The sequence below is a fragment of the Canis lupus genome, chromosome 1 (assembly GCF_003254725.2).
Source record: "Canis lupus dingo isolate Sandy chromosome 1, ASM325472v2, whole genome shotgun sequence".
NCBI classification, from domain to species: domain Eukaryota; kingdom Metazoa; phylum Chordata; class Mammalia; order Carnivora; family Canidae; genus Canis; species Canis lupus.
The window spans coordinates 104,487,314-104,501,128 of record NC_064243.1 but is presented as its reverse complement, the minus strand read 5'-3'; the positions used below and the strand labels follow the sequence as shown (position 1 = coordinate 104,501,128).

The following is a 13,815-nucleotide window of genomic DNA, read 5'->3' as shown; positions in this document are numbered from 1 at the left end:
CTTGTGAAAAAAAAAATACTATCGGGTACCTGGGTGGCTCAGTGGTTGAGCATCTGCTTTTGGCTCAGGTCATGATCCTGAGGTTCTGGGATAGAGTCCTCCACCAGCTTCCCCACAGGGAGCCTGTGTCTCCCTCTACCTATGTCTTTGCCTCTCTCTGTGTCTCTCATGAATAAATATGTAAACTCTTAAAAAATACTACCTAAATTAAAATGTCAAGGTATAAGAAACAAAAGTAAATATAGATCAAAATTGTTTGAGGGATGCCTGAGTGGCTCATTTGCTTAAGGGTCTGCCTTTGGCTCAGGTCATGATCCCAGGGTCCTGGGATGGATCCCCACATTGGGCTCCCTGTTCAATGGGGAGTCTGCTTCTCCCTCTGTCCCTCTTTCTGCTTCTGCTCTCTTTGATATGAATTAGTAAAATCTTTAAAAAAATTGTTTGAAACCATGACCCAGCCATCATGGTTTGTTAATATAAAACAGTAGTTAAAGTACCATCTTTGCTACAACCCCAGCTACTCTGCTTCCAAGCTGTGTACACATTTTCACATATTGGCTAAAATTGTGCATCCATATCATTCTCCTCTGCAAATTAAAACTATGAATGGGCCAATATTCCAGAGTCATGAAAATTTTTGTAAAGTAACACATGTACAGTGTTCAGATCAGTAATTCGTATAAATTGTTATTTCAAGGCTAATGTGGTTGGTTGAGGATTGGAAGCCTTATAAGAAAAGGACCTCTAGGGATGCCTGGATGACTCAGAGGTTGGGCGTTTGACTTCAACTCCGGGCATGATCCTGAGGTTCTGGGATCGAGTCCTACATCGGGCTCCTGCATGGAATCTGCTTCTCCCTCTCCCTGTGTCTCTGCCTCTCTCTCTCTATCTCTCATGAATAAATAAATAAAAAATCTTTAAAGAAAAGAAAGGACCTCTATTTTCATAATTTCCTTGAGTAGTAAAAAATGCAAACTCTTGGCTTTCAGCTGACATGTTCCATATGACTCCTGCCTCCTATTTCCATGAGGGATTCTCTGGCGACAAAGGTGAATAGCAGTCATCTGGAAACCAGTAGAACGGCCTCCAGACACTTGACAATAGGAGTAACATTTCTATTATAGGGTGTTGTTGAAAACCTGAGGAATTTCTCTCTTCTTTACCATTATACCTTCCTTTCTTTCCACTGGGAACAGGTAAAGTCCATAGATCTGATTCTCAAACACCTGACCATAGCCAACTCCAGGAGTCACTCAGACAATGGTTGGTTTGGGGCTGAAAGACATCCTTAATGCTTTTGGATACAAACTTGTGTTCTAAGTTCATAAAGTGGGCAGAGGTGTGTCTGTTGGCACCACCTGCCTCTTGAGTGTCTCTCAGGAGATGGTGATCAGTCCCTAGAACTCCAGGTGGGTGGAGTTTAAGGTGAAATCTCCCAAGTACATGGAGTCCCGTGTGTCCCTTTATTCGATGCTATATACACAAATAAATTTGACTTTTCCTATATATGTAGCTGGCAAAATGAACAGCAAGAACATCACAAAGAAAAAAGATTTTGGATACCGTTGTGCTACATTTCAAGGAGAAATCACAGTGCCGCTATTTGTGCATGGGTATTATTCCTAGTGTTTTACCTTTGGGACTCATGATGTGGGGCAGTGGCTTCATGATTTTCATGCTGTCCAGGCAGAAGAAGCAGGGGTTTAACACATCTATGGAAACTGGGTTTTCCCCAGATCCTCCCAGGAGACCACAGTTACCCATAACATCCTTGTCCTCCTGAGCACTTTTATATCATTGAACACCCTAGCCTCCATCTTCCAGGTGCGTGGTGTTTGTTAGTAACCCCAATAGTTGATATTGAACATCTCTGCACTACTTGCTGCAAGTTTTTAAAATTTTAAAATGATTTTATTAATTTATTTGAGAGAGAGAGAATACATGAGTGGGGGAAGGGCAAAGGGACTGGGAGAAGCAGGCTCCTCGCTGAGCTGGGAGCCTGATGCAGGGCTTGATCCCAGGACCTTGGTTTCATGACCTGAGCTGAAGGCAGAGATTTAACTGACTGAGGCACCCAGGTGCTCCAGAAGGATGTATATGTTTAACAACATCATCAAGGACTATATTTATAATGTATGCCACTGAAAGAGCACTGACATTTTAGTTTTAGGTCAAAGTACTTGGCATGGAGATGGGAGTGATACAGGGGTGGGGCATGAAAGAGGGTATGGGATAAATGGAGCTGCAGAGAGTTGGGGGCTTGGGGTAACAGAGCCACAGGGGAAGGGAGGATAGAAGCTGTGTTAGTTTCCTAGGGCTTCTTTAACAAATTCCACAACTGGGTGATTAACAAACCAAGTATTAGTGTCTCACAGTTCTAGAGGTTCTTAGATGTCTGAAGTCAAGCTGTTGGCAGGGTCATACTTTATCTCAAGAATGGAGTCTTCCCTCTTTCTCACTTCTGGAGACTGTCAGCTATCCTTGGCCTTCCTCGGCTAGTTGATGCATCGCTCAGTCTCTGCCTTCATCATCACGCACTATTCTGTGTGTGTCTGAACTTCTCTCTTCTCATAGGACACCAGCCACTGAATTCAGGCTTACCTAAATCCAGTATGGCCTCCTTTTAACTTGATTGCATCTGCAAAGATACTATTGCCTTAAAAACAACAACAACAACAACAAAAACACAAGATACTATTGCCCAATAAGGTACAATTACAGGTACTGTGAATTAGAACTTGAGCACATTTAAAAAAAAAGATTTTATTTATTTATTCATTAGAGGCATACACAGAGAGAGGCAGAGACATAGAGGGAGAAGCAGGCTCCCTGCAGGGAGACTGATGTGGGACTGGATCCCTGTACCTGGGACCATGCCCTGAGCCAAAGGCAGACACTCAACCACTGAGCCATCCGAGCATCCCAGAACTTGAGCATATTTATTTGAGGCACACTATATAACCCACTTCAGGGCTAAAGGGCATGAGGGAGTTAAACGTCACTGAGGGATTAAAGTGCACTACAGGTTTTAAGTTTGGGGGTGGAGTACATACACGGACATTAAGGACATGAGGCATATGTGTGTGTTGAGGGAATAAGAGTGTGAAAGAAATCCTGGGAAGGAAAGAGATCATGGATGAGGAATTAATTGGGAAAAGGGAATTAGGATGCAAAGTTTAGTAAAAGGCATATAAACCTTACTGCCTATGAAGGGTTAAAAACTATGGGTTGGAAAGGTGATAGCTGCTTATGAATTCAGTCCAGGGGGTATTCAGTGCTCTTAGCAGAGATAAAGGGTGGGAGAAAAAGCTGATGCCTGGGAAACATGATCGGCACAGGGAGGAAATGTGGGTGGAATGAGATCATCAGAACTGGGAGAAAAGTGGCTAAAAGTAGGCTAAAAGGCCTATGAGAAAGTGGGAGTATAGAGTTGGGGTAATGAATGCAGGGACATATGGAAACTAAGGACTCCTGATAATGATGGCTAAGGCATTGAGGGCAGTGGACATAAAAAACACAATAAATAGGCTGAAGTCATGGAATGGGGAGAAGATAGATGGGGCAATGGAGAATGGAGGATTTTGTGTCAAAGGAAGGGTCAGAAGTTTGAGCTGAGGCTCTCAGGCTAGGCAAAATGTGATTTATTGGTATAGAGTTTTAAAATGCACTGGATAGACTTAGAAGAGCAACGAAGAAGATTAGGAGGGTCATTTGCAGGGAAAGATTCAGGTTTCATGGAAATCTAAAGGTTCCATGGGTGTAGAGATTGTGGTGACAGTGAGATATAGAGAGGAGGGAAGACAGGGATGGAGCTGGGGGTGATGGAGGTTGCAGGGGTACATTTGGAGGTCACTAATTCATTCTCTTACTCATTGATTCTCTCATTTGCATTTGATTCACAATTATCAACAGTTTCTAATTCTAGCCCACAAACCAATAACCTTATTTATATAAAATACCAGTAATCCTTTTCGACTGAATAGACAGTAAAGGACCAGAGGTAAATTCTGAGTAAACAGTGAGATTAAACATTTTCTCTCTACGTGGGGATACCCTGCACAAGGTAAGACCAGGTTGGAGATCTTGTGGAAACCATGAGAAGAAAATTCTGCCAACAACCTAAATGCTCCTGGAAGTGACTGCTGACCTTGAGATTCCTGAGAAGATCCAATGCCTCTTGAAACTATGATTTTAACCTTATAGGACCCCAAGTCCATTGCAATTCAGACTCAGAATCATGGTTTTATTATCTCCTAAATGCACAGTGATTGGTTATGGTAATGATAGAAAACAGCTATCCATGAGCATATCATTAACTGTAAAAAGAAAATTATAAACTATAAATTTGGAGACAATTACCCTCAAACCAATCATAGTTTTATCTTCAGACATAATAGCTTGTCAGGTTGAGATGGATCCTCCCTCTTATGCAAATTCAGAGTATAACACACAGATGCTAAAATATTTTGCATTTGGTTCAGTGTTTACATAAATATTGTGTTATCAGATATACTGTCAAATTCTTTTTCTTTTTTTTTTTTTAAAGATTTAATTTATTTATTCATGAGAGACACACAGAGAGAGGCAGAGACATAAAGGGAAAAGCAGGCTCCCCGCAGGGAGCCTGATGGGAGACTTGATCCCAGGACCCCGGGATCACGACCTGAACCAAAGGCAGATGCTCAACCACTGAGCCACCCAGGCACCCCTCAAATTGCTTTTCTTAATCAATGCCATAGAAGTGGATCTATGGCAACAAAAAACCCACATCGTATCCCACAATAATTATAAACACAACACCCTTGGGGAAACACTCTTGTTTATATAACTACGTAATTGAATGTATCCATCTTCTGCTATCACACATCATGAAATGTGGATTTTTGATTTGTACACATGTGACTTACAGGGTGGTTCTGGGACAGGAGATTGTTGTACCATCATGACTGCATCCTTACAATGGATGGACAATTGCTAAATTATCCTTGCAAATGGAATAAAAAAAAAACCCTCAGAACCTATAATCTCCAACCAACTACATTTCCTTTTTTTTTTTTTTTTAAAGATGTATTTATTTATGATAGACATAGAGAGAGAGAGGCAGAGACACAGAAGGAGGGAGAAGCAGGCTCCATGCCAGGAGCCCGACGTGGGACTTGATCCCGGGAACCCAGGATCACACCCTGGGCCAAAGGCAGGCACTAAACCGCTGGGCCACCCAGGGATCCCCCAACTACATTTCCACTGTTAAATTAAATAAGGAAGCCATAGACTGACGTGTCTTTAAAGCCTAGGTAGCCTCTGTACGCAAAGCACAATAGGACCAGAACAGAAGAAAATGAATTTAAGAAAAAATAATTACAGGTATGCCTGGGTGGCTCAGGGGTTGGGCATCTGCTTTTGGCTCATACTGGGGTTCTGGGATCAAGTTCCACATGGGGCTTCCTGTGGGGAACCTGCTTCTCCCTCTGCCTGTGTCTCTGCTTCTCTCATGAATAAATAAACAAAATCTTAAAGAAAAACACACACACACACACACACACAAATAGTTACAGTCAAACAGACCTTCCAATAATGAGGCAACCACTTAAGGTAAATACAATGAAACACTATCTTTGCTTTGCTTCCACATCCTCTCTATAAAAATCTCACTGCAAAAATAAATAAAAATAAAAAATAAATAAAAATCTCACTGCTAGCTCCTACAGGTGAGGGACTATTTGAATAGACAAACTAACTGGCCAAATTAACTCTGGAAACTTTGAATATACATCAGTTCACCTTTTAAAGCCACACAGTACTACCTTTCATTTTGAGCACTTTTCTCACACAGCCTGAACATCTTGCCCATTTGCAACGTGTGTATAAGAATCAGTATGACATCTCTACCTGCCCCTCTCTGCCCCCTTTTGGACAAGTGCACAACACACCAACATGACTCTGCCTTCACTTCTTCAGACTTCAGTCTCCGTAAGGCTCCCCACTGCTCCTGTGCAGACAGGGTTTCCCCAAGTGCTGCATGTGTGCACAGAGACATTGGGGCACAGCGCCCCTCTCAGGCACAAAACTGCAGGCACATGCTCCTCCCTTCTCCCCAGATCACCAGCCTTGAAGTCTGTCAAGCCCACATACCTGGGTTCTCAGTACAGGCAAACCGGGACTCTATGGACACGATGGACACAGCAGTCCTCCCTCTAACCAACATTGTTATCACACCCAGATTTTTTTGTTGCCCTCTTTCTCGTTCTGGCCTTTCTTATTGCCAGAAGTTCACACATGTGCACAAAGAGAATGCAGGTGAATCCTGAAGGATCCTGAATACGCACCTGCCAGAAAGAAAAGGGCCCCCAGCAGATGGGGATCAGGGACTGGACATTCAGGATAATCCTAGGTAATATGAACACATAAGATGCTCTTCAGTCCCACCCATCCAGAGATCCTTTTGATGTCCCCAGATTCCTCTTTTGTATTTTGGGGCAAACATCGTGAGCACAGAGCTCAGCTGCTCCAAAATTTCCATTGGAAAAGTCCCTCTGCCTAATTATGTGGCTGTCAGAGTGTAACAGGGAATTGTCAGTTTAGATTCTGTCAAAATGACCATAGACCACAAAACTACCGGTCTCTGCACCTCCCTTCTCAGAATGGCTCAGAGAACAGTGTTCCTTGCAAGTCCACCTACTGGGTGGCCTGAGATGGCATTCACACTTTCCTGAGGCTTTGGCTCAGATAAAGAAGGCAAAGGACTCTAAATTTGGTGAGTCACTTTCGCCTTTCTGGTTATAACAGTGCTTCCAAAGCAACACATATCATCCCACCTTTTTTCCTGGGATGTCCACTCATAGTCCACATATTAAAATTAACCAAATATAAAAATGCAAATATTGACCCATCAAATTTCCCTCTGATCCTCTAATCCATCCTTCCTTTCTCTCTCCCAGTCTGCTCTCTATACATGTGCCTTCACATCCAATATTATTTTTAAGATTACTGATCATGAAAAAGAAGAGAAAGCATCTGTACTCCCAGCACAACCAGCATCCAAATCCTCCTGGGAAAAACAAGTATAGAGTACCCCAATTCCCAGGGATTCAGAAAGATTAACTTGCATGATGTATGTAAGATTCTCAGCAGTGTCCTGGACTCAATGCATACTCACATACCTGAAGCATGTAGTTGGTGATAAACATTTCATGAGTGCATGTTATTTACCCCAAACATCCTTGCTCAGACACCACAGCCTTATCTAGTCCCTTATCAACCTGCGGAGGGTGAGAAACTCTAGAAACTCTGAAACTGGAAAATGAGTCTACATCCAAAATACGGAGAAAGTGTTTCAGACCAAAAACTGCAAAGGTGTCTGGTATTCCCCTAGAATATCAACATTTGGCTACATTCAGATGGCCGAGAAAACTCTGTCAACCTTGCCCTGGTTCCACTGCAGTAATGGTTCCCACTGAAAATCTGGACCATGAAGATCATTCCCAATGTCCAATATTCAGCTACCATTTTCCAGGGCTCACTATTTACATTCAAAAAAAGAGAAATCAGGGATGCCTGGGTGGCTCAGCAGTTGAGCATCTGCCTTTCGGCTCAGGGCGTGATGCCGGGGTCCTGGGATCGAGTCCCACATCAGGCTTCCAGCACAGAGTCTGCTTCTCCCTCTGCCTGTCTCTGCCTCTCTCTGTATCTCTCATGAATCAATAAATAAAATTTAAAAAAGAAAAACCCAGAGAAATCAGCAGGGAAACAGGAATTGTGGGCTACCTTTTCCATGAGAAATGAAATCTAAAATATTGGCCAATGTCTAAAATCATTCATTACTGTTTACAATATGTGGTCCACTCTTACTAATGCCTTATTCTAATTATTTTGATATTCAGAATTTTATGCATCTGGGCTAATGTTCTTTTGTAACTGATGTCAGATAATAGGATGCATAGAAAAGAACCATAGAGTTTTTTTTTCTTTACAACTGACAAAGATGTTTAGATAAAAAAAGTCCAGTCATCATCTAAATATTGATAGAGCCAGTATTTAAACAGGAGGAGTTCACATGCCCTTCCAGAAAACGTTGGTTCTTGGATTCTCTCCTCTGTTTGACAATCAATGCTTCATCCAAAAGACTTCACACAGGGATCCCTGGGTGGCGCAGCGGTTTGGCGCCTGCCTTTGGGCCAGGGCGTGATCCTGGAGACCCGAGATCGAATCCCACATCGGGCTCCCGGTGCATGGAGCCTGCTTCTCCCTCTGCCTGTGTCTCTGCCTCTCTCTCTCTCTCTCTCTGTGACTATCATAAGTAAATAAAAAAATTAAAAAAAAAAACAAAAAACAGCAAAAGACTTCACACAGAACAGTCTTCATTCTCTGAGACTTGAGAGTATAAGTTCCAGACCTGGACACACACATATTGCCTGAGTATTGCCTACTGAGGATCATGTACACAGGTCCAGCTTCCCTGTTAAAACACAGGAGAAAACAGCCAGCCCACACATGAGCACATTTTCACATTGGAGAACCAGGACCACAATCCACCTAATACAATTCATGCTCATCTGTATATCTTTTTTTTTTTTAAGATATTATTTATTTATTCATGACAGACACACAGAGAGAGGTGGAGACATAGGCAGAGGGAGAAGCAGGCTCCTTATGGGGAACCCAATGTGAGCCTCAATCCTGGGACCCCAGGATCACGTCCTGAGCTGAAGGCAGATGCTCAACTCCTGAGCCACCTGGGCATCCCCTCATCTGTGTATTTGACTGCATCCTTCATGGACTAATATTTTTATTGATGATGACCACCAGAAAGATGCCTCCAGAATTTCATTCTCAAAGCAGGTTCCCAAAAGAGGCCCCATTGACACCACCTGAGGACTTGTGGGAATGGAAAGTTGGGGGACACAGCCTAAAACAATTGAAATGTAACAAGGAAAGAGGCCTAGAAATCTGAGATTTTACAAGTGCACCAGCTAATTCTGATGCAAGATAAATTTGAGAGCCACTGCAGTAACAAAATCACAAGTCATGCCTGAATTATACATGGATAACTCACTCTTAGATACTCTCTCCGTGGTGATATTAGTGGTGTCACACACAAAAACATACACATTGTTTTTATTTACAGAGAAATCTGATTCTAACATAGTCCTCTTCTGGTTTACAGGTCTTCCATGTCTCATTTTCCTCAGTGCTCTCCTCAAGCTTCCTGGGATTACCCACAAATACCCTTATTTTCACATTATTTCATGAAAATATTCCAACCTATAGTGAACTGGAATCTACTCAAATATTTCATCAAATAAAATGTGAAACACAGGAGCACCTGGGTGGCCCAGTCAGTTAAGCTACTGAAGAATTAGAACTTCATTTGCATTCATGATTATATTCTTCTGAATCTGGGTAGGCATACTCTAAGTTTCAGGTGCCTCTCATAACATCTGATTCCAGAGCAAAACATGATGTTCTTTGTGTCAGATGCCTTGAAACACTTCAGGTAAGGAGGAAGAAATGAAACACATCAATTAAATGACATGCAACTTAATATAGTCACTGTGGAATTACTTCCATTTTGAATGAATCTTAGAACATCATGTAATTCGCTGGAAACCATTCTTAGAAAACCTGTGCAAGACATAAGCAATGGTTTCTGAACATTGGAACAAGGAAAACAATACATCTCACACAACTAATAGGGTAACACGACTTGCATGTGCAGATTCTCACGCCAAGCAAGAATCATGAGATTTTGGAGGAATAAATTCAATGCAATATAAAAAAAATTATTCCCATTACGAATTGGTAATATTTAAGTGTGCTAGAAAATCATCAATTTTGAAATTTCCTTATTACTATATTGACCTGACATCCCCTTTTCATCTGAAAATATGGGTACATATAGACATTCTTCCTCATCAGTTCTGTTATACCTAAATTATATCTTAAGCTTACTATATATACAATTTGCATACCATGCATCTCAAAACCATGGGAGGGACGCCTGGGTGGCTCAGTGGTTGAGTGTCTGCCTTCGGACCAGGGTGTGATCCTGGAGTCCCAGGATTGAGTCCCACAGTGGGCTCCCTGCATCGAGTTTGCTTCTCCCTCTGCCTGCTTTGTGCTTAGGTTGTAGTTCTGGGGAAAGGTTTTGCTATATCCTCTACATCGGTTGCATTTCTCCCAGTTGTGTAGACTCTAATGTCAAAGAAAGTTTGAGCAATGGTTAAAGTCTTTTTTTTTTTTTTTTTAAGATTTTATTTATTTATTCCTGAGAGACAGACAGAGAGAGAGAGAGAGAGAGAGGCAGAAGGAGAAACAGGCTCCATGCAGGGAGCCTAATGTGGGACTAGATCCCTGGTCTCCAGGATCAGGCCCTGGGCCAAAGGCAGGCTCTAAACCGCTGAGCCACCCAGGGATCCCCAATGGTTAAAGCCTTCACCAAATTGTTTACCTTTGTAAGAATTTCTTCCCAGTATGTATTCTCTCATGTTAGAGAGGTTTGAGTGCTGGGTAAAGGCTTTGTGACTTTTTTTTATATTTGTAAGATTTCTCCTCAGAATCTATTCTTTGATGTCCAGCAAGACTTGAATGCTGGGTTAAGGCTTTGCCACTTTATTTACATATATAAGGTTTCTCCTCAGTAGGAAGTCTCTGCTGCTGAGTCAGTTTGGAAGATTGCTTAAAAGCTCTGCCACATTTGCTACATTTGTAAATCTTATCTTCAAGGATACAATGACATATAAAATAGTTTAAGCTTTGGGGTTCCTAGGTGGCTCAGTCAGTAAAGGGTCTTCCTTCAGCTCAGGTCATGATCTAGGGGTCCTGGGAAGGAACCCCACATCAGGCTTCCCTGCTCAGTGGAGAGTCTGCTTCTCCCTCTACCCTGGCCCATCTCTCCCTACTCCCTGCTTGTGCTCTCTGTTCTCATGCTCTCTCTCTCTCAATTAAATAAATTCTTTTTAAAAGAAGATTTAGGGACGCCTGGGTGGCTCAGCGGTTGAGCGTCCGCCTTCAGCCCAGGGCGTGATCCTGGAGTCCCGGGATCGAGTCCCACATTGGGCTCCCTGCATGGAGCCTGCTTCTCACTCTGCCTGTGTCTCTGCCTCTTTCTCTTTCTCTGTGTCTCTCATGAATATATAAATAAAAATAAAATATTAAAAAAAATAAAAGAAGGTTTAAGTCTTGATAAAATATTTTCTGACATTTATTTCTTTTATAATGGTAACTGAAACCTGAGTTCTCTGAAGTTTATTAAGATTTATCCATATTAATGCTTTTCTAGATTCATTGCATTCATAAGTTCTGTCTCTAGTAAAAGCAACATGGTAGGGACGCCTGGGTGGCTCAGTGGTTTAGCTCAGGGAATGATTCCAAGGTCCCAGGATCAAGTCCTACATCGCGCTCCCCATGAGGAGCCTTTCTTGTCCATCTGCCTATGTCTCTGCCTCTCTCTCTGTATCTCTCATGAGTAAATAAATAAAATCTTTTTTTTTTCATTTTTTTTAAAATTTTTATTTATTTATGATAGTCAGAGAGGAGGGGGAGAGAGAGAGAGAGAGGCAGAGACATAGGCAGAGAGAGAAGCAGGCTCCATGCACCGGGAGCCCGACGTGGGACTCGATCCTGGGTCTCCAGGATCGCGCCCTGGGCCAAAGGCAGGCGCCAAACCGCTGCGCCACCCAGGGATCCCCTAAACAAAATCTTAAAAAAAAAAAAAAAAAAGTTGGTAATTCTTGAAGATCAAGTCTTCACCAAAGGCCTTTCTTAGGCTTTTCTTTCTTTTTTACACCTAAAAAGTTACTCCAAATTATGTATTGTGCGGCACCCAAGTGGCTCAGTTGTTGGGCATCTGCCTTTGGCTCAGGTCATGATCCCGGGGTCCTGGTTTCAAGTCCCACATCTGCTTCTCCCTCTGCCTATGTCTCTGCCTCTCTGTGTCTCTCATGAATAAATAAATAAAATCTTTTTTAAAAGCCACAAATTATGTATTGTGTGATATCTAATGAACAGTGGTTGGATAAAGACAAGCCCTTGTTTATCAAAATTAGGGACTTTGGAATCAGGAGTGGTTTTTGTTATTAGAAGAATAATGAACTCTGAGATAAGGATCTCTCAAGTTAAATATATCTAGGCCTTTTATGTTCGGCTTAAGATTTCTAATTTGTATAAATGTTTGAATAATTCATCCTTCTATAATTGAAATGGTTCAAATCATTACTTTCAGCATAGAATAAGTGACGTTCCAAATTTCTTTTCAGAGAATAAGTACATTTAAATAATGGAATTGGGTATTTGGGTTCACAAAGATACTGTTGTGCAAACATAACTTTTTTTTTTTTTTTAAGATTTTACTTATTTATTCATGAGAAATACATAGAGAGAGGCAGAGACAGGGAGAGGGAGAAACAGGCTTCCTGTGGGGAGCCCCGTGTAGGACTTGATCCTGGGACTCCGGGATCACACCCTGAAGCAAAGGTAGACCCTCATCCACTGAGCCACCCAGGCATCCTGCAAACTGTGGAGGCCGAGAAAAATTAAGGCCATTCCACCTCAAGTTTAGCATTAGCACAAGTACAGCCATCTTAAGTCCCTGGGAATAAGAGCTGAACTTTACAGGAAAAACTGCAGAATGTCCTAGGCAGGGAATCCCATACCCGAAAGACAATAAAGCTCAGAATGCCCTCGGAGAGAATCCCATATCAGATCCTAAGAAACTCCCCCACACTTTCCCCCAATTGGAATGGAAAAAATTCCTCCACCCCTTCTGAAAATCCCCTAGACCAGCCCATAAAAAACCCAGCTGTAACCCACTTCGGGGTCCAAGTCCCTGCTCCACTGTGTCGGGTATACTTGGACCCACGCTCAAGCTTGTAAATGAACCCTCGTGTACAAGCATCAGTGTCGGCTTCTTGGTGGTTTCTCGGATTCTCAATCTTGGGCACAACACAAACATAATTGTCTCCAAATGGGGTTTCCTCCAGAATGTTTTCTATTCTCTATTTTTTTGGGCAGTAAGGGTTCCATTAATGGTAATCGTCACAGTTTAGTTTTATCCATAATAACATTCTTTTTGCTCTTCACTTCCTGCCATCACCTTGTTAGTCTTTCACTAACTGTGATCTCAAAGCCACAGCTTCCATGTCTTCCCAATAGCACTTTATGTAATAAATCTTTTTGCCTGTCTTTGTCAACAATCCCAGGGTGCCATGAGAAGCCATAACTGAAAGATACCAATAAATGATCCCACGTACTACACTTACATGTATATACTATAAAATGTTAATGTAGAAAATGAATATCTAACATAGGATATTAGGATAATACAGAAATAGGAAGCACCAGGACTATGCTCCACCATGAGGACACGAACTAACCAAATTGCCTTTTGAGTGCTCCACAAGCCAGTTGGGAGAACACAGCAACCTCATGTAAGAACAAGTGAAGAAGAGCCGGTTTGAAGAAAGGAAATTTTGTTACATTGCCCACAATAGCTGCTCACCCTACCTGGAACTTCATGGCAAGACTGTGAGAAAACTCTAGACTGTTCAGAAAAGATGAGGGACCTATGTGAGCCATAATCTGGCTTCACTGCAGCTGCCTGGTGGGGCTTGTTTCTGTCATGCATGACATGTAGGGCTGAGGGAATGAGAACACCCTTGATGTACTCTGGTGTCTGCTCAGAGAAAAGGAAAGTGCTTGTTCAAACACCAGAGAGAATGCAGAGTTGAAGAGCATCAGGAGAGGAATGATCGTATGCAGTGAATATGAAACAACAATTGTTTAACTGTGAAATTACAAGCACTCAGACACTATACACCT

General features: G+C 42.1%; 2 protein-coding genes across 30 annotated transcripts in view; one reads left to right on the top strand and one right to left on the bottom strand.

Moving 5' to 3' along the window:
• Positions 1–13,815, top strand: part of LOC112643367 (zinc finger protein 420-like) — a 642,213-nt gene that overhangs the window by 251,053 nt on the left and 377,345 nt on the right. Inside the window, exon 9 of one of the 29 annotated variants that reach the window (XM_025421366.3) lies at positions 9,164–9,294. The exons of 26 other annotated variants lie outside the window; for them this stretch is intronic. In XM_025421366.3, the coding sequence (XP_025277151.3) occupies positions 9,164–9,249 (86 nt within the window). In that variant the 3' untranslated portion in view covers positions 9,250–9,294. Of the gene's footprint in view, positions 1–697; positions 889–9,163; positions 9,295–13,815 lie in introns of those variants that run through there. 2 more of the 29 variants (XM_049108170.1, XM_049108219.1) reach the window with 2 other exon arrangements.
• Positions 1–13,815, bottom strand: part of LOC112643408 (zinc finger protein 736-like) — a 255,589-nt gene that overhangs the window by 41,588 nt on the left and 200,186 nt on the right. The gene's annotated exons all lie outside the window — the stretch shown is intronic.